At 50.1% G+C, this 24,381-nt stretch overlaps 1 protein-coding gene across 4 annotated transcripts in view; it reads left to right on the forward strand.

The window, feature by feature from the left end:
* The window catches only part of prdm15 (PR domain containing 15), a 134,337-nt gene that overhangs the window by 73,903 nt on the left and 36,053 nt on the right, over positions 1-24,381 (forward strand). For all 4 annotated transcript variants that reach the window (XM_070893197.1, XM_070893198.1, XM_070893199.1 and 1 more), the window contains 6 exons: positions 2,104-2,192; positions 3,418-3,549; positions 5,603-5,737; positions 11,808-11,977; positions 19,025-19,104; positions 20,106-20,225. In XM_070893197.1, coding sequence (XP_070749298.1) covers positions 2,104-2,192; positions 3,418-3,549; positions 5,603-5,737; positions 11,808-11,977; positions 19,025-19,104; positions 20,106-20,225 — 726 coding nt within the window. The remainder of the gene's footprint in view (positions 1-2,103; positions 2,193-3,417; positions 3,550-5,602; positions 5,738-11,807; positions 11,978-19,024; positions 19,105-20,105; positions 20,226-24,381) is intronic.

Here is a 24,381-nt window from a genome sequence, read left to right on the forward strand (position 1 = left end):
TGGGAAGTTGGATCCAAAATTGGCTTGGAGGTAGGAAGCAAGGGGTAATGATTGATGGATGTTTTTGTGACTGGAAGGATGTTTCCAGTGGGGTACCGCAGGGCTCAGTGCTGGGTCCCTTGCTTTTTGTGGTATATATCAACGATTTAGATTTGAATATAGGGAGTATGATTAAGAAGTTTGCAGATGACACTAAAATTGGCTGTGTGTTTGATAATGAAGAGGAAAGTCATGGGCTGCAGGAGGATATCAATCTACTGGTCAGGTGGGCAGAGCAGTGGCAAACGGAATTTAGAGAAGTGTGAGGTGATGCACTTTGGGAGGGCTTTTAAGGAAAGGGTATACACATTAAGTGGTAGGCCACTTAATAATGTAGATGAGCAAAGGACCTTGGAGTGCTTGTCCACAGATCCCTGAAAGTAGCAGGCCAGGTGGATAAGGTGGTTAAGAAGGCATACGGAATGCTTGCCTTTATTGGCTGAGGCATAGAATATAAGAGCAGGGAGGTTATGCTTAAATTGTATCATACTTTGGTTCGGCCACAGCTGGAGTACTGCGTGTAGTTCTGGTCGCCGTATTATCGGAAGGACGTGATTGCACTAGAGAGGGTGCAGAGGAGATTTACTAGGATGCTGCCTGGAATGGAGAATCTTAGTTGTGAGGACAGATTGGATAGACTGGGTTTGTTTTCATTGGAACAGAGCAGGTTGAGAGGAGACCTCATTGAGGTGTCCAAAATATTGAGAGACCTGGATAGTAAAAGCCTATTTCCATTGGTGGAGGGGTCGATTACGAGGGGGCATTGTTTTAAGGTGGTTGGTGGAAGGTTTAGAGGGGATTTGAGGGGGGCTTCTTTATGCAGAGGGTTGTGGAGATCTGGAACTCGCTGCCTGGAAGAGTGGTGGATGCAGAAACCCTCACCACTTTTAAGAGATGGTTGGATGGGCACTTAAAGTGCAGTAACCTGCAGGGTTACGGACCTAGAGCTGGTAATTGGGATTAGACTGGATGACCTTTTGTTGAACGGCGCAGATATAATGGTAAGTACTACAGGGAATAGAATACGGCCAGGGTGATCTCCTGGACTAGTGTCAATCGCCTGGATGGGTTGGAGAGGAATTTTCCCAGATTTTTTCTCCCTAAATTGGCCTGGGTTTTTATCTGGTTTTTGCCTCTCCCAGGAGATCACATGACTCCGGTTGGGGTGGAGTGTAGAATGTTTCAGTATAAGGGGTGTCGCAGTTGTGTGAGGCGGACTGGTTGGGCTGGGTGCTCTTTGCCTTTCCGTCATTGTTCATAGGTTTATATGTAACCTTCAGGGCTGCTGACCGAGGGCCGTGTGGCTCTTTGTCGGCTGGCGCGGACACGATGGGCCAGAATGGCCTCCTGCGCTGTAAATTTCTGTGTTTCCTGCTGGTATTAGCACCAACAATCATGCACGTAGTATAAACAGACATTACTTCCTTGTGGTTTTAATAAGTAAATCGATTCTGAGCATCATCCTATTTAGTGTGGGAATGTACGGGACCCAGAACATAGGAACAGGAGTGGGCCATTCGGCCCCTTGAACCTACTCGAACACTCAATTAGATCATGGCTGATCTGTATCTCAGCTCCATTTACCCACCCTTGCTCCATATGCCTCGATACACTTACCTAACAAAAAAATATAGCGATCTGCGTCTTGAAAGCTTCAATTGTTCCAACATTCACAGCCTTTAGAGGTCAGGAACTTATTGGGGGGTTGGGAGATGGTCACGACCTTGGTTGTGCTGCTGGTATGCATTGGGCCTCATTCACACTGTGTAATTCTGTTAAAGTATTCCTTTGGTAAATCTCCCAAATTCAGGCTAGTCTCTGTTCACAGTGCGCAACTGCTCCCGTGTAAAAAGGGACACTTGGCTTATTTTAGAATTTTAGTACTAATAATAAATATATGCCTCATCACTACTGATTTACTGACTAGTGGGAGCAATTTACTTTCACCATTGGACACTTCTGTCTGTTATATCGGGTTATTACCAGTGTACTGGCCACTTTGTGTTTTATTGCTACATTGGCACTTCAATAAAAAATTAACTTTTTAAAACTTCTTTTCAATAGGTGGCAAACGTGTGAAAAAAGATGAAAGTGAGACCAATGGAATGGTTAAGTACAAAAAGGAGCCATCGGGCTGCCCTGTCTGTGGAAAGGTACAAACAGCGATGGACACTTTACACCGAGTACAGCAATATGAGGGGCCAGTGTGCGTTTAAAAAATTAAATTCAGTCTGTTGTCCGTGTTTATGAACATTCATTTTCATTTGTTCCTTTCAAATAATTTTATCCGGGTGATGTGGAATAATGCTCGACGCTCACGCGTCCGCCATCACCGACCCTTCCTCTTCAATTGTGCGTTCTGTTCTTTCATTCTTCCTCTTCCCAATTCGCTCTCGTCTTCCCCAGCAGGCACTACTCCTTTCTGGGGTGCTATTCCACATTGCCAGCTCGTGGTAAAATGTGGGAGTGGTGGTGGGGGTACTTTGAATTAAAAAGTAGCCCCTTCCCCAAGACTTGCCTTTCCCTGTGATTGAGGAAGGGCCGCATTGATCAATGGGTGGCAATCAATCCGATGAGACTGGAATTTTCCATTTCGTTCTGTAATGTATGCACCTGTGCGTATGCTCACAGGTTTGTAGAGCTGGCGCCAATATTTAAAGGGGCTGCTCCTCAATTTTTTGGTTGCACTTCAGACCCACACTCCTGATCTTTGGGCACCCTGTGCAGAGGGGAGCGGGCAGGTCGGAAGGCCTCCTCGTGGGACTGCTCCTGGGCCTGGCCAAGGAGGCCATTAACCAGTCCAGGCAGCGGGCGGTCGAGGGGGTCGTTCAGCCCGACTGCCTGCCTCTCTTCTGCGGTTACATCCGCGCCAGGGCGTCCCTGGAAATGAAGCACGCGGTGTCCACCGGGACTGGAGTGCATCATCACCCCCGGCAACCAAATTTTAACTTGAACCACTAATATAAAAGTTCATTTGTTTAATTTGTCGGTTTTAGTGCCCCTCTAGTAGGGGGCACTTTATTTATTGTTTTACACAAAATAGTTGTAGAGCTGGTGCATTGTGAGTGGCTTAGCCAGTCATGTGATGTTCACAAGACTCAATAAAACCCCAGTCAGTTGGGTCCAGCTCATCTACGATGGGGTATGCAGTTATGAGCCTGGTGGATGAACCGGTAATGTGTAGTGTGATTGTTAAACCTTTGTTAATAAACCAACTAGTTCTTAATAGCAATGTGTTGCTATGAATTCTTAAGCAAAGAACCCATGAAGCAAATACGCTGCAAATATATGGACAGAAAATGATGGGAGAAAGTATTTGTCTAATGCGGTGCCTGTTTATATAAATGACCTGTGTCCCGCTTTACATTTTGTTGCCAGGTATTCTCCTGTCGAAGCAACATGAATAAACACTTGCTGACACATGGGGACAAGAAATACACCTGTGAGATCTGTGGGCGCAAATTCTACCGTGTAGATGTCCTGAGGGATCACACTCACGTCCATTTTAAGGTATTCTATTTTACAAGAAAACTAGAGATAAGAGATGCTCTAATACATTATCCAAAATTTGCAGTTCACATTGAAAACAGCTAGTTTTTTGAGGTCATTGGCACCCTCCAGTGCCCGTGTGTGTGTGTAGAAAATAGGCTTTTTATTTGGGGGACTGGAATCAAATTGAAACCTGTGTGGAGGCTTTATTCAATATTACCTCTCCCCTCCTATTTTCTCTCCTTATGAGGATGCTGACCCATGGTGTTTTTTTTTATTTGTTCATGGGATGTGGGCATCGCTGGCAAGGCCAGCATTTATTGCCCATCTCTAATTTCCCTTGAGAAGGAGGTTCTTGAACCACTGCAGTCCGTGTGGTGAAGGTACTCCCGCAGTGCTGTTAGGGAGGGAGTTCTGGGATTTTGCCTCAGCGACAATGAAGGAACGCCGATATATGTCCAAGTCGGGATGGTACGTGACTTTGAAGGGAAGGCGGAGTTGGTGGTGTTCCCACGCGCCCGCTGCCTTTGTCCCAGGTGGTGGAGGTCGCGGGTTTGGGAGATGCTGCTGAAGAAACATTTCCAAACCCTCCGCTCAAATGGCCATTCTCCCACGCGTGGGCTTAGCCAGCAAGTGCCGGCAGGCTATTCAGCTGTGGGGAGGCATCACCGCTAAACAGGACCCTGTCTTCTTCAACGTCCATTCGCAAGCCAGAGGAACTGAGGCTAATTGTAAATTCCGCTCCCCCACCTCCAACACCGGCGTAGCTGAGATTGTCTAACTGAGCAAATGGAACCGGGATCCTTGTCAGACTTTCTGACTCAGTTCAATGACACGCTGAACATTTGTCTTTGTGCGAAAAGGTTTGTTTTCTAATATTATGTAAAAAGGGTTAATTACAAAATAATCTACCTTTCATAACCAAATACAGGTGAGTGACTTAAACATCATTGTGACTTCTAATGTGAAGCTAAACCAGACTTTTCGCAACCTTGACGTCCTATTTGACCCTGAGCTGAACTTGCAACTCCATATCCGTCACCAAGACCGCCTACTTCCAGCTCTGTAATATTATCCATCTCCGCCCCAACTTCAGCCCATCCGCTGCTGAAAATCTCCTCCATGCCTTTGTTACCTCTAGACTCGACTATTCCAATTTTCTGGCCGGCTTGCACCCTTCGTAAACGTCAGCTCACTCAAAACTCGGCTGCTTGTGTCTTAACTCGCACCAAGTCCTGTTCACCCATTACCCCCGTCTCGCTGACCTACACTGGCTCCCTGTTAAGCAAATTCCTCTGTGACCTCACCTCTCCCTGTCTCTGCAACCTCCCCCAGCCCTGCAGCCCTCCAAGATCTTGGCGCTCCTTCAATTCTAGTCTCTTGCGTAGCCCGAATTTTAATTGCCCCAGCATTGGAGGCCTTGTGTTCAGCTGCTTCAGCCCTAAGCTCTGGAATTCCCTCACCACTCAACCTCTCTCCTCTTTAAGACACACTTTAAAACCTACCTGTTTGACCAAGCTTTTGGTCACCTGCCCTAATATCTCCTCGTGTGGCTGAGTCAAATTATGTATGGTAATAACTCCTGTGAAGTGCCTTGGAACATTTGACTATATTAAAGACGCTATATAAATGCAAGTTGTTGTTTTAAGAGATTGCTACAGCCAGTTACTGATAAGACATTCTGTCTCCTTTGTCAGGAACGTATTGCTGATTGGTTTTCTCTGTAAATTACAATTACTGGCTTTCTTTCTCCTCTTTTATAAATATAGGTTACAGGCACTTTTGTGGGGTAAAAGTGCAGCTGTGGCAGAAGTGGAGCCCTGCTTTTATGCGGGTATCGGCAACTGCCCACAGAGTACCTGCCGAGGTCGGCCCGCGGTGGTGGAGATGTAACGCGTGCCGGGAGGCCGGTACAGTGCCGCTCTGCCGAAATCAAAACCACGAAAGTGAAGTGCCATTTTTTGCCAAAATGGAAGCCAAATAAATAGGTTTATAGGAGGTGCTAGAATCGTACGGTACCCACAAGTGGTGCTTTAGTTTCCCCATGTGACATTCTCCTTTCTCACATGTGCAGGACATTCCGCTGATGAATGAGCAACAACGGGAGCAGTTCATCAGCAAACTTGGGATCACGGCGGAAGAAACCGAAGACACTTCAGACGGAACAGGGGAACCCATTCCACATAAATACAGCTGCAAGAAATGCCAAGTAAGAAGATCAGAAATATGAGCAGGAGTAGACCACCTGGCCCCTCGAGCCTACTCCGCCATTTAATAAGATCATGGCTGATCCAATCATGGACTCAGCTCCACTTCCCTGCCCGCTCCCCATAACCCTTTATTCCCTTATCTTTCAAAAATCTGTCTATCTCCATCTTAAATATATTCAATGTCCCAGCCCCCACAGCTCTCTGGGGCAGAGAATTCCACAGATTTACAACCCTCTGAGAAGAAATTCCTCCTCATCTCAGTTTTAAATGGGCGACCCCTTATTCTAAGACTATGTCCCCTAGTTTTAGTTTCCCCTATGAGTTGAAATATCCTCTCTGCATCCACCTTGTCAAGCCTCCTCATTATCTTATATGTTTCGATAAGATCACCTCTCATTCCTTTGAACTTCATTGAATATAGGCCCAACCTTCTCAACCTATCTTAAGTCAACCCCCTCATCTCTGGAATCAACCGATTGAACCTTCTCTGAACAGCCACCAATGCAAATATATCCTTCCTTAAATATGGAGACCAAAACTGTACGCAGTACTCTAGGTGTGGCCTCACCAATACCCTGTACAGTTGTAGCAGGACTTCTCTGCTTTTATACTCTATCCCCCTTGCAATAAAGGCCAACATTCCATTTGCCTTCCTGATTACTTGCTGTTCTTGCATAGTAACATTTTGTGTTTCATGCACAAGGACCCCCAGGTCCCTCTGTACTGTAGCACTTTGCAATTTTTCTCCATTTAAATTATAATTTGCTTTTCTATTTTTGCCAAAGTGGATAACCTTTTCCCACATTATACTCCATCTGCCAATTTTTTTGCCCACTCACTTAGCCTGTCTATATCCCTTTGCAGATTTTTTGTGTCCTCTCAATTTGCTTTCCCACCCATCTTTATATCATCAGTAAACTTGGCCACATTACACTCGGTCCCTTCATCCAAGTTATTAATATAGATTGTAAATAGTTGAGGCCCACAGCACTGATCCCTGCGGCACCCCACTAGTTACTGTTTGACAACCGGAAAATGATCCATTTATCCCGACTCTCTGTTTTCTGTTAGTTAGCCAATCCTCTATCCATGCTAATATATTACTCCCAACCCCGTGAACTTTTATCTTGTGCAGTAACCTTTTATGTGGCACCTTATCGAATGCCTTCTGGAAATCCAAATACACCACATCCACTGGTTCCCCCTTATGTGTTTGTTTCTTTCTATCCTTGAGAATCCTAAGTGAAAGAAAAATATTTTAATATTTTTTATTACATTTTTTAAATCGCCAACAACAATTTACTACTTGTAGGAATGAGACTCCACAGTTTCAATTGTACTCTTTTGTAAAATTTGACCGAACATTTGGTCAGCTGTCCTAATATCGCCTTAAGTGGCTCGGTGTCATTTTGGTTGATAATCGCTCCGGTGAAGCGCCTTGAGACGTTTTACTACATTAAAGGAGCTGCATAAATACAAGTTGTTGTAAGTGATCGATACGCTCAGTTACTGATAATAGACTTTCTGACTCTGATGTCAGGAGGGTATTTCCTATTGCTGGATAGATATCTCTGTAAAATACAGTTAATTGTCTTTCATTCTCCTCTTTGAATATCTCTCGCTGTTATGTGTGCAGACTGTAATATAAAAATAGATTTCAGGTGCTTTTGTGGCACAGAAGTGCAGAAGACTGCAAATGCGTAGCTCTCCCTCCCTCCCCCGCCACCTCTCTCTCCCTCCCTCCCTCCCGCGACAGCTCTCCCTCTCTCTCTCCCTCCCTTCCCCCCGCGACAGCTCTCCCTCTCCCCCTCCCCCCCTCCCGCGACAGCTCTCCCCCTCTCCCTCCCTCCCTCCCTCCCTCTCTCCCTCCCTCCCGCAACAGCTCTCCCTCTCTCTCTCCCTCCCTCCCTCAACAGCTCTCCCTCTCTCTCCCCCTCCCCCCCTCCCGCGACAGCTCTCCCCCTCTCCCTCCCTCCCTCCCTCCCTCTCTCCCTCCCTCCCGCAACAGCTCTCCCTCTCTCTCTCCCTCCCTCCCTCAACAGCTCTCCCTCTCTCTCCCCCTCCCCCCCTCCCGCGACAGCTCTCCCCCTCTCCCTCCCTCCCTCCCTCCCTCTCTCCCTCCCTCCCGCAACAGCTCTCCCTCTCTCTCTCCCTCCCTCCCGCGACAGCTCTCCCTCTCTCTCTCTCCCTCCCTCCCGCGACAGCCCTCCCTCCCTCCCGTGCACGGCTCTCCCTCTCTCCCTCCCTCCCCCACAGCTCCCACTCCCTCCCCCACAGTGAATAATTGGGCCTAATACCACTTCAAAAATGAACAGCTGACACAAAATTTGGGGACATCACCTTAAAATTAGAGCCTGGCCGTTCGGGGATAATGTCAGAAAGCACTGCTTCACATAAAGGGTAGTGGTAATCTGAACCTCTTTCCCCCCCCGCCCTCCCCCCCAAAAAAAATGCTGTTGAGGCTTGGGGTCAAATTTCAAAACTGGGATTGCTAGATTTTTGTTAGGCAAGCGTATTAGGCATGTGGAACCAAGGCGGTAGATGGAGTTCAGATACAGATCAGCCATGATCTCATTGAATGGCAGAACAGGTTCTCGAGGGTCTGAATGGCCTACTCCTGTTCCTATGACATCAGCTAGCTCAGCAGAGACCAGGGGTTGAACCTATAGCTTTTCTCCTTATTACTTCAGTGCCACACTTGGTGACACCTTTACAAACTGAAACATAGAGAAACTTAGAAAATAGGTGCAGGAGTGGGCCATCCGGCCCTTCGAGCCTGCACCACCATTCAGTAAGATCATGGCTGATCATTCCCTCAGTACCCCTTTCCTACTTTCTCTCCATACCCCTTGATCCCTTTAGCCCGAAGGGCCATATCTAACTCCCCCTGGAATATATCCAATGAACTGGTATCAACAACTCTGCGGCAGGGAATTCCACAGGTTAACAACTCTCTGAGTGAAGAAGTTTCTCCTCATCTCAGTTCTAATTGGCTTAACCCTTATCCTTAGACTGTGTCCCCTGGTTCTGGACTTCCCCAACATTGGGAACATTCTTCCTGCATCTAACCTGTCCAGTCCCGTCAGAATTTTATATGTTTCTATGAGATCCCCTCTCATTCTTCTAAACTCCAGTGAGTACAGGCCCAGTCGATCCAGTCTCTCCTCATATCTGTCAGTCCTGCCATCCCGGGAATCAGTCTGGTGAACCTTCGTTGCACTCCCTCAATAGCAAGAATGTCCTTCCTCAGATTCGGAGACCAAAACTGAACATAATATTCCAGGTGAGGCCTCACCAAGGCCCTGTACAACTGCAGTAAGACCTCCCTGCTCCTATACTCAAATCCCCTAGCTATGAAGGCCAACATACCATTTGCCGCCTTCACTGCCTGCTGTACCTGTATGCCAACTTTCAATGACTGATGTACCATGACACCCAGGTCTGGTTGCACCTCCCCTTTTCCTAATCTGCTGCTATTCAGATAATATTCTGCTGCCTTGTTTTTGCCCCCAAAGTGGATAACCTCACATTTATCCACATTAAACTGCATCAGCCATGCATTTGCCCACTCACCTAACCTGTCCAAGTCACCCTGCAACCTCTTAGCGTCCTCCTCACAGCTCACACCACCACCCAGCTTAGTGTCATCTGCGAACTTGGGGATATTACACTCAATTCCTTCATCTAAATCATTAATGTATATTGTAAATAGCTGGGGTCCCAGCACTGAGCCCTGCAGCACCCCACTAGTCACTGCCTGCCATTCTGAAAAGGACCCGTTTATCCCGACTCTCTGCTCCCTGTCTGCCAACCAGTTCTCTATCCACACCACTACATTACCCCCAATACCCTGTGCTTTAATTTTGCACACCAATCTCTTGTGTGGGACCTTGTCAAAAGCCTTTTGAAAGTCCAAATACACCACATCCACTGGTTCTACCTTGTGCACTCTACTAGTTATATCCTCAAAAAATTCCAGAAGATTTGTCAAGCATGATTTCCCTTTCATAAATCCATGCTGACTTGGACTGATCCCATCACTGCTTTCCAAATGTGCTGCTATTTCAGCTTTAATTTTCCCCACGACTGATGTCAGGCTATCCGGTCTATAATTACCCATTTTCTCTCTCCCTCCTTTTTTTAAAAAGTGGTGTTACATTAGCTACCCTCCAGTCCATAGGAACTGATCCAGAGTCGACAGACTGTTGGAAAATGATCACCAATGCATCCACTATTTCTAGGGCCACTTCCTTAAGTACTCTGGGATGCAGACTATCAGGCCCCGCGGATTTATTGGCCTTCAATCCCATCAATTTCCCTAATACAATTTAATGCCTAATAAGGATTTCGTTCAGTTCCTCCTTCTCACAAGACCCTCGGTCCATTAGTGTTTCTGGAAGGTTATTTGTGTCTTTCTTCGTGAAGACAACCAAAGTATTTGTTCAACTGGTCTGCCATTTCTTTGTTCCCCATTATAAATTCACCTGAATCTGACTGCAAGGGACCTACATTTGTCTTCACTAATCTTTTTCTCTTCACATATCTATAGAAGCATTTGCAGACAGTTTTTATGTTCCCAGCAAGCTTCCTCTCATACTCTATTTTCCCCCTCCTAATTAAACCCTTTGTCCTCCTCTGCTGAAATCTAAGTTTCTCCCAATCTCAGGTTGGCTGCTTATTCTGGCCAATTTATATGCCTTTTCCTTGGATTTAACACTATCCTTAATTTCCCTTGTTAGCCACGGTTGAGCCACCTTCCCCATTTTATTTTTACTCCAGACAGGGATGTATAATTGTTGAAGTTCATCCATGTGATCTTTAAATGTTTGCCATTGCCTATCCACCTTCAACCCTTTAAGTATCATTTGCCAGTCTATCTTAGCCAATTCACATCTCATACCATCAAAGTTACCTTTCCTTAAGTTCAGGACCCTAGTCTCTGAATAAACTGTGTCACTCTCCATCTTAATAAAGAATTCTACCATATTATGGTCACTCTTTCCCAAGGGGCCTCGCACAACAAGATTGCTAATTAGTCATTTCTCATTACACGTCACCCAGTCTAGGATGGCCAGCCCTCTAGTTGGTTCCTCGACATATTGGTCTAGAAAACCATCCCTAATACACTCCAGGAAATCCTCCTCCACCGTATTGCTACCAGTTTGGTTAGCCCAATCTATATGTAGATTAAAGTCGCCCATGATAACTGCTGTACCTTTATTGCATGCATCCCTCATGTCTTGTTTGATGCCATTCCCAACCTCACTACTACTGTTTGGTGGTCTGTACACAACTCCCACTAGCGTTTTCTGCCCTTTGGTATTCCACCCATACCGATTCCACATCATCCAAGCTAATGGCCTTCCTTACTATTGCGTTAATTTCCTCTTTAACCAGCAACACTACCCCACCTCCTTTTCCTTTCTGTCTATCCTTCCTGAATGTTGAATACCCCTGGATGTTGAGTTCCCAGCCTTGCTCACCCTGGAGCCATGTCTCCGTGATGCCAATTATATCATATTCATTAATTGCTGCCTGTGCAGTTAATTCGTGCACCTTATTACGAATACTCCCCGCATTGAGGCACAGAGCCTTCAGGCTTGTTTTTTTTAGCACACTTTGCCCCTTTAGAATTTGGTGTAATGTGGCCCTTTTTGCTTTTTGCCTTGGGTTTCTCTGCCCTCCACTTTTACTTTTCTTCTTTCTATCTTTTGCTTCTGCCCCCATTCTACTTCCCTCTGTCTCCCTGCGTAGGTTCCCATCCCACTGCCATATTAGTTTAACTCTTCCCCAACAGCACTTGCAAACACTCCCCCTAGGACATTGGTTCCGGTCCTGCCCAGGTGCAGACCGTCTGGTTTGTACTGGTCCCACCTCCCCCAGAACCGGTTCCATGTGTTGCTGTTCTATTTTTTTCAATGTTACACATGTACACATCACGGACCACTACCTTCTGATGTACTGCTTATTTAATTAAATTCTTGGTTAGGTGACTATCTGGGAATCGCGACCAGATGGATGACTGTATCGGGGTCCCACTGAACGCTGCATGTTTTGTTCCTTTCACAGGCCACGTTTGCCAAAGGCAGTCAGTATTTGAAGCATCTGATGGAGATTCACAAGGAGAAGGGCTACGGCTGCACAATCTGTAATCGGCGCTTCGCGCTGAAGGCCACCTATCACGCCCACATGGTCATTCACAGGGAGGAGCTGCCGGACTCCGACCCCAACGTGCAAAAGTGAGTGGTGTTAAATACCTCTGCCGCTTCATGGCTCCCGTTGGGGGTCAGCTGGACCGATAAACACCTGGGGACATCCATTGTTGTACCCGAGTGTCTCAAAACCAAGTACTAAGTTATCCATTTGGGTAGTGCACACACTCTCCCCACGGGGTACGTCCCACATCTCAAGCCCAGAGAACTTAGCTGCAGCTCGACAAGGGTCAAGACTTCTAGAGATACATTCCTAAACAATAACAGTGACTGCACTTCAAAAAAGGTGGCTGTAAAACGCTTTGGGACATCCGGTGATCATGAAAGGTGCGACATAAATGCAAGTCTTCTTTCTTTTTCTTTCCTTTTCTTTCCTTTTCTTTTTTTCATTCCCTCTCTTTTCTCTCTCTCTCTCTCTCTCTCTCTCTCTCTCTCTCTCTCTCTTCTCTTGCTTCTCTTTCTCTCTTTTCTTTACTCTTAAGCTTGGATGATGTGGAATCGGTATGGGTGGAGCTGCGGAATACCAAAGGGCAGAAAACGCTAGTGGGAGTTGTGCACAGATCACCAAACAGTAGTAGTGAGGTTGGGGATGGCATCAAACAAGAAATTAGGGATGTGTGCAATAAAAGTACAGCAGTTATCATGGGTGACTTCAATCTACATATAGATTGGGCTAACCAAACTGGTAGCAATACGGTGGAGGAGGATTTCCTGGAGTGTATTAGGGATGGTTTTCTAGACCAATATTTCGAGGAACCAACTAGAGAGCTGGCCATCCTAGACTGGGTGGTGTGTAATGAGAAAGGACTAATTAACAATCTTGTTGTGCGAGGCCCCTTGGGGAAGAGTGACCATAATATGGTAGAATTCTTGATTAAGATGGAGAGTGACACAGTTAATTCAGAGACTAGGGTCCTGAACTTAAGGAAAGGTAACTTCGATGGTATGAGACGTGAATTGGCTAGAATAGATTGGCAATTGATACTTAAAGGGTTGACGGTGGATAAGCAGTGGCAAACATTTAAATATCACATAGATGAACTTCAACAATTGTACATCCCTGTCTGGAGTAAAAATAAAATGGAGAAGGTGGCTCAACCGTGGCTAACAAGGGAAATTAAGGATAGTGTTAAATCCAAGGAAGAGGCATATAAATTGGCCAGAATAAGCAGCCAACCTGAGGACTGGGAGAAATTTAGATTTCAGCAGAGGAGGACAAAGGGTTTAATTAGGAGGGGGAAAATAGAGTATGAGAGGAAGCCGGGAACATAAAAACTGACTACAAAAGCTTCAAATAGATATGTGAAGAGAAAAAGATTAGTGAAGACAAACGTAGATCCCTTGCAGTCAGATTCAGGTGAATTTATAATGGGGAACAAAGAAATGGCAGACCAGTTGAACAAATACTTTGGTTCTGTCTTTACGAAGGAAGACACAAATAACCTTCGAAGGGACCGAGGGTCTAGCGAGAAAGAGGAACTGAAGGATATCCTTATTAGACGGGAAATTGTGTTAGGGAAATTGATGGGATTGAAAGCCGATAAATCCCCGGGGCTTGATAGTCTGCATCCCAGAGTGCTTAAGGAAGTGGCCCTAGAAATAGTGGATGCATTGGTGATCATTTTCCAACAGTCTATCGACTCTGGATCAGTTCCTATGGACTGGAGGGTAGCTAATGTAACACTACTTTTTAAGAAAGGAGGGAGAGAGAAAACGGGTAATTATAGACCGGTTAGCCTGACATCAGTCGTGGGGAAAATATTGGAATCAATTATTAAAGATGAAATAGCAGCGCATTTGGAAAGCAGTGACAGGATCGGTCCAAGTCAGCATGGATTTATGAAAGGGAAATCATGCTTGACAAATCTAGAATTTTTTGAGGATGTAACTAGTAGAGTGGACAGGGAAAACCAGTGGATGTGTGTATTTGGACTTTCAAAAGGCTTTTGACAAGGTCCCACACAAGAGATTGGTGTGCAAAATTAAAGCACATGGTTTTGGGGGTAATGTACTGACGTGGATAGAGAACTGGTTGGCAGACAGGGAGCAGAGAGTCGGGATAAACGGGTCCTTTTCAGAATGGCAGGCAGTGACTAGTGGGGTGCTGCAGGGCTCAGTGCTGGGACCCCAGCTATTTACAATATACATTAATGATTTAGATGAAGGAATTGAGTGTAATATCTCCAAGTTTGCAGATGACACTAAGCTGGGTGGCGGTGTGAGCTTGAGGGGGACGTTAAGAGGCTGCAGGGTGACTTGGACAAGTTAGGTGAGTGGGCAAATGCATGGCAGATGCAGTATAATGTGGATAAATGTGAGGTTATCCACTTTGGGGGCAAAAACGCGAAGACAGAATATTATCTGAATGGTGGCAGATTAGGAAAAGGGGAGGTGCAGCGAGACCTGGGTGTCATGGTTCATCAGTCATTGAAAGTTGGAATCCAGGTACAGCAGGCGGTGAAGAAGGCAAATGCTATGTTGGCCTTCATAGCTAGGGGATTTGAGTATAGGAGCAGGGAGGTCTTACTACAGTTGTACAGGGCCTTGGTGAGGCTTCACCTGGAATATTATGTTCAGTTTTGGTCTCCTCGTCTGAGGAAGGACGTTCTTGCTATTGAGGGAGTGCAGCGAAGGTTCACCAGACTGATTCCCGGGATGGCAGGACTGACATATGAGGAGAGACTGGATTGACTGGGCCTTTATTCACTGGAGTTTAGACGGATGAGAAGAGATCTCATAGAAACATATAAAATTCTCACGGGACTGGACAGGTTAGATGCAGGAAGAATGTTCCCAATGTTGGGGAAGTCCAGAACCAGGGGACATAGTCTAAGGATAAGGGGTAGGCCATTTAGACTGATATGAGGAGAAACTTCTTCATTCAGAGAGTTGTTAACCTGTGCCGCAGAGAGTTGTTGATGCCAGATCGTTGGATATATTCAAGAGGGAGTTAGATATGGCCCTTATGGCTAAAGGGATCAAGGGGTATGGAGAGAAAGCAGGAAAGGGGTACTGAGGTGAATGATCAGCCATGATCTTATTGAATGGTGGTGCAGGCTCGAAGGGCCGAATGGCCTACTCCTGCACCTATTTTCTATGTTTCTCCACACAAGTCTCGATGGTGAATGTCAGCATGCTATTCAGGCGCACATTCAGGTGGAACAGTGGAGGCTGATGACCAAGAAATTGTGTACGAAAGTGCTACTGGAGTTTGAGCAGCAAAAACTGCACAGCCTGCCAGCATTAAGCACTGGGAAGCTTCTTGTGTGTCCAACTGGGACCATTCTGCCAGACAAGGCTTTGCCTTGCACAGTTATCTCGTGTCGAACACCAGCACTCCTGACCTCGTCCAGTGAATCCGTACCCCCCCACTAGCCTTTGTTGAGCCAGATTGGGTTTGAGTTATCAGCAATGCGGAGTTGGTTGATGGTGGTAGATAATTGGCCTCGAGTGAAAGAGAAGGAAATTGGCTCGAGACCAATGCTGGAAATGTGTGTGTGTGGAGGTTCGGGGAGGGTAGGATTGCATTCGGTCTGTGACGCCCCGATGACTGAGGACTCCATTGTCATGCGCTTGGAAGGCTCACGCTTGGGCAAGGCACTGAGGAGTGACCATGGAACCATGCAGGAAGTAAGGGAAGAAAATGCCACAGAAAAGAGAGAGAGAGAGAGAGACAACTAACCCATTGAATTGTGGTAGTTTTGAATTGGCTCCACTGCCAGCTCCAAGTCATGAGTATCCGAATCTACACATGAACAAAGAAGAAAATTCCAAGAAACTAAACAACTGGACAAACCCCACAGAACCGAGACCTCAACCCATTTTAAAATTAAAGGAGAGAAAGACTTGCATTTATATAGCGCCTTTCACGACCTCAGGACGTCACACAGCGCTTTACAGTGAATTAAGTACTTTTAAACATAAGAATTAGGAGCAGGAGTAGGCCATATGTCCCCTCGAGCCTGCTCTGCCAGTCAGTAAGATCATGGCTGCTCTTCGACCTCAACTCTATTTCCCTGCCCGATCCCCATATCCCTTGATTCCCCGAGAGCCTGGAATATACGCAATGACTCAGCGTCCACAGCCCTCTGGGGCAGAGAATTCCAAATATTCACAACCCTCTGAGTAAAGAAATTCCTCCTCTTAAATGGCTGACCCCTTATCCTGAGGCTATGTCCCCTAGTTCTAGACTCTCCAGTCTCTCAGCATCTACCCTGTCAATCCCTCTCAGAATTTTATATGTTTCAATGAGATCACCTCTCATTCTTCTAAACTACACAGACTATAGGCCCAATCTACTCAGTAGCTCCTCATAGGACAGCCCTCTCATCCTCGGGATCAACCTAGTGAACCTTTGTTGCACTGCCTCTAAGGTATGTATGTCCTTTGTCAGATAAAGAGACCAAAACTGCACAGTAAGTGTGATGCGTAGTCACTGTTAAAATGTAGGAAACGGGGCAGCCAATTTGCAGACAGCAATGTGATAATGACCAGGTAATCTGTCACAGAGCTGCTGGATGTGGTTATATACCGAGAATGGGATGGGCTGGAGCACCGTCACACCTCTCCGCTTCACGGTCCACGGGTTGCCAGGCTGATGATTTCCTGCCATGCCGAGTTCCCAATCTCGGTCTGTCTGCACAGGCTGAAGCTCCTTGATGGGGAGTTGAGGAAACCTGTGATGGAGAGGTTGAGTAGACTAGGTCTATATTCTCGAGAGTTTAGTAGGATGAAAAGTGATCTCATTGAAACATACAAAATTCTTACAGGACTTGACAGGGTAGATGCAGGGAGGATGTTTCCTCTGGCTGGGGAGTCTAGAACCAGGGGTCAGTCTCAGAATAAGGGGTCGGACATTTAGGACTGAGATGAAGAGAAATTTCTTCACTCAGAGGGTGGTGAATCTTTGGAATTCTCTACCCCAGAGGGCTGTGGAGGCTCAGTTGTTGAGTACATTCAAGACAGAGATCGCTAGATTTTTGGATCTTAAGGAAATCAAAGGATATGGGGATAGTGCAGGAAATTGAAGTTGTGGGAGAAGATCAGCCGTGATCTTATTGAATGGCGGAGCAGGCTCAAGGGGCCGAATGGCCTACTCCTATTTCTTATGATCTTGTATGTTCTTATGTGATGCTGGTGCCTTTTTTAATAGATGAAGTTATATTGAGCATTGTAGGCCAGGTCCATGAGGTGGAAGATTTCTCGGATTGTTTAATCCGTCTGCTCTGTATTTCCCCTCTGAAGGTTCAGACACTTGCCCTGGTACAATTTCTTGGTCATCAGCCCCCACAGTCCCATCTGAATGTGCGCCTGAATAACACGCTGACATTCACCATCTAGATTTGCAGGGTCACTTTGGCTAAGTACAAGTATATGACTATATACATAGGATATACAGCACAGAAACAGGCCATTCGGCCCCATTAGTCCATACCGGTGTTTATGCTCCACTCGAGCCTCCTCCCATCTTTCCTCATCTAAATCTATCAGCATAACCCTCTATTCCCTTCTCCCCCATATACTTGTCCAGCCTCCCCTTAAATGCATCGATACTATTCGCCTCAACCCCTCCCTGTGGCAGCGAGTTCCACATTCTCATCACTGGATAAAAATGTTTCTTCTGAATTCCCCATTGGATTTCTTGGTGACTATTTTATATTGATGGCCTCTAGTTATGCTCTTCCCCACAAGTGGAAACATTCTCTCTGTAGCCACTCTATCAAAACCTTTCATAAATTTAAAGACCTCTATTAGGTCACCCTTCAGCCTTTTTTCAAAAGAAAAGACACCCAACCTGTTCATCCTTTCCTGATAGCTATACCCTGCATTTTTTGGTGTTCATAGAACTGTATCTCAACAGGTAGTCAGGATCAGAGGAGAGGACGTATCTAAATTACTTTGTGCTGGAATCTGATGAAAAACCGCCACCACCTGTATACTGCCCAAAAAAACCGCTAAGATTAAATTAAGGGCGGTGGAAAATTAATCAAGAAATGGAAAAAAAAATCCGCCTGGCGGGAGAAGTCGGCATTGTACATTGATTCACAACGGAAAACCCGAGCCTTGTCAAATTTAGACCGAGGCTGCAAGTTGGGCCTAGGAAGGAAGGGGAGAAACAAAATATTTTTCAATAAAATAAAAAATAAAAGATCGGAAAACATTCTCAGAACCCTTTTCCACTGAATCGCTGTAAAAGAATTAAAAAAAAACTTTAACTTACCTTTTTTTGAAGGGTTTCATACCGACCGCCCAGCTCTGGCTGGTTTCTCATGGGCGTTTTTTTTCCTGCTCACCTACGGGTCACCGCTGTGACCAAACTTGGGCGGTAGCGATTTTTTTTGGCGGTGCACGCCGACTGTCTGCTCCCCAGCGGTATTTCGAAACCGCTGTGGAACACTTTGACCAAACCCCGGCGGAAATGCTCACTAAATTCTAGCCCATAGTATTTACAGCACAGAAACAGGCCATTCAACCCAACAGGTCCGTGCCGGTGTTTATGCTCCACACGAGCCTCCTCACACCCTCTTCAGCTAACCCCATCAACATCTCCTGTTCCTTCCCCGTCCCCCCATGTCTTTAGCTTCCCCTTAAATGCATCTGTGCTATTTACCTCAACTACTCCGTATGGTAGTGAGTTCCACATTCTCACCACTCTGAGTAAAGAAGTTTCTCCTGCATTCCCGATTGGATTTACTAGTGACTTTCTTATATTGATGGCCCCTCGTTCTGGTTTCGACCACAAGTGCAAACATCTTCTCTACATCTACCCCATCAAACCATTTCATAATCGTAAAGCCCTCTTTCAGATCACCCTTCATCCTTCACAAAAGAGCCCCAGCCTGTTCATCCTTTCCTGATAACTATAACGTTCAGTCCTGGTATCATTCCAGTAAATCTTTTTTGTACCTTCTCCAGTACCTCTATGTCCTTTTTATTGGTGAGAATATATTTGATTGCAGTGATTTCCAAGGCTGTAATCTCTCGGTGGCTCCACATGCAGGATTTGTTCCTGTCTGACCCATTCTCTCTCTCTCTCTCTCTCTGTTGAGCCGAGCGATGATATTTCTGTTCCAGGTACATCCATCCCTGCGATATTTGTGGAAGGATCTTTAACAGCACAGGGAACTTGGAACGTCACAAAATAATCCACACAGGTAAACCATCGCGTTCTCCAAATTATCTGAACTCTTTTGGGGTTTCCATCAAGCCCCCTTTCCCCTCACCTTATTAAAAGCAAAATACAATTTAGATTAGATGTTTGATTTAATTTGCCTTCATCCTGATTTCTCCTGTCACAAGATTCTGTGGGGTTTTTTTGGGGGTGGAGGGGGGTTGTGGAATCATAAGACCTGAAAAGGTATTTTCCAACTAATAATTGGGGCAAGTTATTTGCTTTCATTCAAATCTGCTCGGAACACGGAATGTTCCCTGATGTTACTTTTCTGCCAAGTTGCACTTAAGCTGCCTGCGCATGTGTAGAAATTTACAGGGTGCGAATTTCCAATTGCAGGATGTAATTTTACTGCTTTTTGCTAAAATTCGAAGCATCCGTATCTGCAGTTTCCCACATGCTGAGCTGAGATGCAGATTTTTAATCCTGTTCGTGTGAGGAAGCTGGGGCTAGCCTGGAAAATCAGAAGCCGTGCGATCGAGGGCTGGGATTGGGTGCCACCTATTGGCCGGTTAAAGGGTGGCGACGGCAGAGGCTTGTGGCAATGCAAAGCGACGGAGAGATTTAATTAATCCCTTCTCCCTTCTCAAGGCTCCTGACCTGTGCTGGGTTAGCTGATGTCGGGTGACTTTGTGGGCGCTACAGTTGCCCTTGGAGAAAAACTGCAGCTGCACCAGCGCTCGAGCAGCTCAACACCATCCAGGGCAAAGCACGATCGGCCCACGCCCCTTCAACAAAAGGAAGGCCTTGGTTTACACTAGACCGCAAGTCCGTAAATGCCTGTTGCAAAAACGGCCCATTTCCACTAATACAATGGGTGTAAAAATATTCCTTGGCTTTGCTCTGTCGTGAAATAAGTCTGTCGGATTGTTGAGATAAATTGGTTCTGAGTCACTGTGTGTTGTCAGGCATCGGAAAGTGTCTTTGCCCTTGTTGTGTCTGTCTTTCCGTAATGGCATTTTCATCTTGTTCCTCGCTGTTTAGGAGTGAAGAGCCACACTTGCGAGCAGTGTGGAAAGTCCTTTGCCCGGAGAGACATGCTGAAGGAACACATGAGGGTGCACGACAATGTCCGAGACTATCTGTGTGCAGAGTGCGGCAAAGGTGAGGGACCCTGGGGGCATCACGAGCTGCAACGCAGAGGAGTTGAGCTTGGTCTCGGCTAGCCTGCTACAGGAGCCGAAGGGGGAAGAGAGGGAGAGGAGCAACTATTAACTGAATGTTAATACTGGAGGTGTAATCTCAGATTATTCTCTCTTCTTTACTCAAAGACAAGAAACAATTTATATAGCCCCTTTCAAGACGTTAAGATCTTGCAAAACATTTTATGCCAGTGAAGTTCTTTTTGTAGTGTAGTCACTTGTGATGTAGGAAATGCAGCAGCCTATCTGTGCACAGCAAGCTCCCACAAACAGTAGTGATTTGTTTTTTTAGTGATGTTGGTTGCGAGATAATGCCATGTTTGCAGCAAATCACTGAGCAATATCACGATCATTCTGCTGCAGACATATTCTCCCTCCTCCCTCTCTTTCCCCCCCCCCCATCCTCCCCTCTCACCCCCCCCATCCTCCTCTCTCTCCCTCCATCCTCCCCTCCCTCTCACCCCCCCCCATCCTCCCTCTCTCCCCGCCCCCCCCCCGATCCTCCCTCTCTCCCCTCCCTCCATCGTCCCTCTCTCCCCTCCCTCCATCCTCCCTCTCTCCCTCCCCCCATCCTCCCCCTCCCTCTCCCCCCCCCCATCCTCCCTCTCCCCCCCCATCCTCCCTCTCTTCCCCCCCCATCCTCTCTCTTTCCCCCCCCCCCATCCTCCCTCTCTCCCCTCACTCCATCCTCCCTCTCTCCCTCCCCCCATCCTCCCTCTCCCCCCCCCCATCCTCTCTCCCCCCTCCCCATCCTCCCTCTCTCCCCCCCCCATCCTCCCTCTCCCCCCCCCCCATCCTCCTCTCTCCCCGCTCCCCCCCGATCCTCCCTCTCTCCCCCACCCCCCATTCTCCCCTCTCTCCCCCCCCCTCCATCCTCCCTCTCTCCCCCACCCCCATCCTCCCTCTCTTCCTCCCCCCCCATCCTCCCTCTCTTTCCCCCCCCCCATCCTCCCTCTCTCTCCCCCCCCCATCCTCCCTCTCTCTCCCCCCCCCCATCCTCCCTCTCCCCCCCACCCCCCATCCTCCCTCTCTCCCCCCCCTCCATCCTCCCTCTCTCCCCCACCCCATCCTCCCTCTCTTCCCCCCCCCCCCATCCTCCCTCTCTTCCCCCCCCCCCCATCCTCCCTCTCTTCCCCCCCCCCATCCTCCCTCTCTCTCCCCCCCCCCATCCTACCTCTCTCCCCCCCCCCCCCCCATCCTCCCTCTCTTCCCCCCCCCCCCATCCTCCCTCTCTTCCCCCCCCCCATCCTCCCTCTCTTCCCCCCCCCTCCATCCTCCCTCTCTTCCCCCCTGCCCCCATCCACCTTCTCTCCCCCCCCCGCCCCCATCCTCCTTCTCTCCCCCCCCGCCCCCATCCTCCCTCTCTGCCCCTCTCTTTCTCCTCCCCTCTTTCCCCTCCCTTCTTTCCCCCCCTTCTCCACCCCCCCGTCTCCCTCGCGCCCCCCGACTCCCTCACACTCCACCGTCTTCCTCACCCCCCCCCCCCCGTCTCCCTCCCCCCACCCCATCTCCCCCCCCCCCCCCTGGCTCCCTTGCCCCCCCCCGTCTCCCTTGCACCCCGCCCCCGTCTCCCTTGCCCCCCCATCTCCCTCGCCCCCCCCCCCGTCTCCCTCGCACGCTCCCCCCGTCTCCCCTCCACCCCCCGTCTCCCTTGCCCCCCCATCTCCCTCGCCCCCCCCCCCCCGTCTCCCTCGCACGCTCCCCCCGTCTCCCCTCCACCCCCCGTCTCCTGTCCCCCCCGTCTCCTGTCCCCCCCGTCTCCTGTCCCCCCGTCTCCCGTCCCCCCCAATCCTCCCTCTCTCCCCTCTCCCCCCCAGTCCTCCCTCTCTCCCCCACCCCCTCTCTCCACCCCATCCTCCCTCTCTTCCCCCCCCCTCCCCACCCCTCCACCCTGTCTCCCCCCCCGCCCCTCTCTCCCCCCCCCATCCTCCCTCTCTCCCCCACCCCATCCTCCCTCTCTCCCCCCCCGCCATTCCCCCTCTCTCCCCCCCCCCCATCCTCCCTCTCTCCCCACCCCATCCTCCCTCTCTCCCCCCCGCCATCCTCCCTCTTCCCCCCCCCCCCCCATCCTCCCTCTCTCCCCCACCCCCCATCCTCCCTCTCCCCCCCCCCCATCCTCCCCTCTCTCCCCGCTCCCCCCCCGATCCTCCCTCTCTCCCCCACCCCCATCCTCCCTCCCTTCCCCCCCCACATCCTCCCTCTCTTCCCCCCCCATCCTCCCTCTCTTCCCCCCCCCATCCTCCCTCTCTCCCCCCCGCCATCCTCCCTCTCTTCCCCCCCCCATCCTCCCTCTCTCCCCCCCCATCCTCCCTCTCCCCCCCCCTCCTCTTTCCCCCCCCTCCCTCTCTCCCCCCCCATCCTCCCTCTCTTTCCCCCCCCCCATCCTCCCTCTCTTCCCCCCCCCCATCATCCCTCTCTTTCCTCACCCCCCCATCCTCCCTCTCTTCCCCCCCCCATCCTCCCTCTCTCCCACACCCCATCCTCCCTATCTTCCCCCCCCCCATCCTCCCTCTCTCTCCCCCCCCCCCCATCCTCCCTCTCTCCCCCACCCCCCCATCCTCCCTCTCTCCCCCCCCCCACATCCTCCCTCTCTCCCCCACCCCCATCCTCCCTCTCTTCCCCCCCCCCCCATCCTCCCTCTCTTCCCCCCCTCCATCCTCCCTCTCTCCCCCCCCCCCCCATCCTACTTCTCTTCCCCCCCCCCCCATCCTCCCTCTCTTCCCCCCCCATCCTCCCTCTCTTCCCCCCCCATCCTCCCTCTCTTCCCCCCCCCCCCCATCCTCCCTCTCTTCCCCCCCCCCCCATCCTCCCTCTCTTCCCCCCCCCCCATCCTCCCTCTCTTCCCCCCCTCCATCCTCCCTCTCTTCCCCCCTGCCCCCATCCTCCTTCTCTCCCCCCCCGCCCCCATCCTCCCTCTCTGCCCCTCTCTTTCTCCTCCCCTTTTTCCCCTCCCTTCTTTCCCCTCCCTTCTTTCCCCCCCTTCTCCACACCCCCGTCTCCCTCGCGCCCCCCGACTCCCTCACACTCCACCGTCTTCCTCACCCCCCCCCCGTCTCCCTCCCCCCCCCCCGTCTCCCTCCCCCCCCCCCGTCTCCCTCCCCTCCCCCCCCCCCCCCCCCTGGCTCCCTTGCCCCCCCCCCGGCTCCCTCGCCCCCCCCCCCCCCGGCTCCCTCGCCCCCCCCCCGGCTCCCTCGCCCCCCCCCCGGCTCCCTCGCCCCCCCCCCCGGCTCCCTCGCCCCCCCCCCCCCCGTCTCCCTTGCCCCCCCCCCGTCTCCCTTGCACCCCGCCCCCGTCTCCCTGCCCCCCCCATCTCCCTCGCCCCCCCCCGTCTCCCTCGCACGCTCCCCCGTCTCCACCGCACCCCCGTCTCCCCTCCACCCCCGTCTCCCGTCCCCCCCGTCTCCCGTCCCCCCAATCCTCCCTCTCTCCCCGCTCCCCCCCCGATCCTCCCTCTCTCCCCACCCCCCATCCTCCTCTCCCCCCCCCGCCCAATCCTCCCTCTCTCCCCGCTCCCCCCCCGATCCTCCCTCTCTCCCCCACCCCCCATCCTCCCTCTCCCCCCCCCGCCAATCCTCCCTCTCTCCCGGCTCCCCCCCCGATCCTCCCTCTCTCCCCACCCCCCATTCTCCCTCTCCCCCCCCCCCCCCCAATCCTCCCTCTCTCCCCCCCCCCCCACAATCCTCCCTCTCCCCCCCCCCCCAATCCTCCCTCTCTCCCTCCCCCCATCCTCCCTCTCTTCCCCCCCCATCCTCCCTCTCTCCCCCCCCCATCCTCCCTCTCTCCCCCACCCCCCATCCTCCCTCTCCCCCCCCCCCCAATCCTCCCTCTCTCCCCGCTCCCCCCCCGATCCTCCCTCTCTCCCCCCCCCCATCCTCCCTCTCTTCCCCCCCCATCCTCCCTCTCTTCCCCCCCCCCATCCTCCCTCTCTCCCCCCCCGCCATCCTCCCTCTCTCCCCCCCCATCCTCCCTCTCTCCCCCCCCCCACCCATCCTCCCTCTCCCCCCCCCTCTCTTTCCCCCCCCTCCCTCTCTCCCCCCCATCCTCCCTCTATTTCCCCCCCCCATCCTCCCTCTCTCCCCCACCCCCATCCTCCCTCTCTTCCCCCCTGCCCCCATCCT

This window comes from Pristiophorus japonicus, chromosome 11 (genome assembly GCF_044704955.1).
Source record: "Pristiophorus japonicus isolate sPriJap1 chromosome 11, sPriJap1.hap1, whole genome shotgun sequence".
NCBI lineage: Eukaryota > Metazoa > Chordata > Chondrichthyes > Pristiophoridae > Pristiophorus > Pristiophorus japonicus.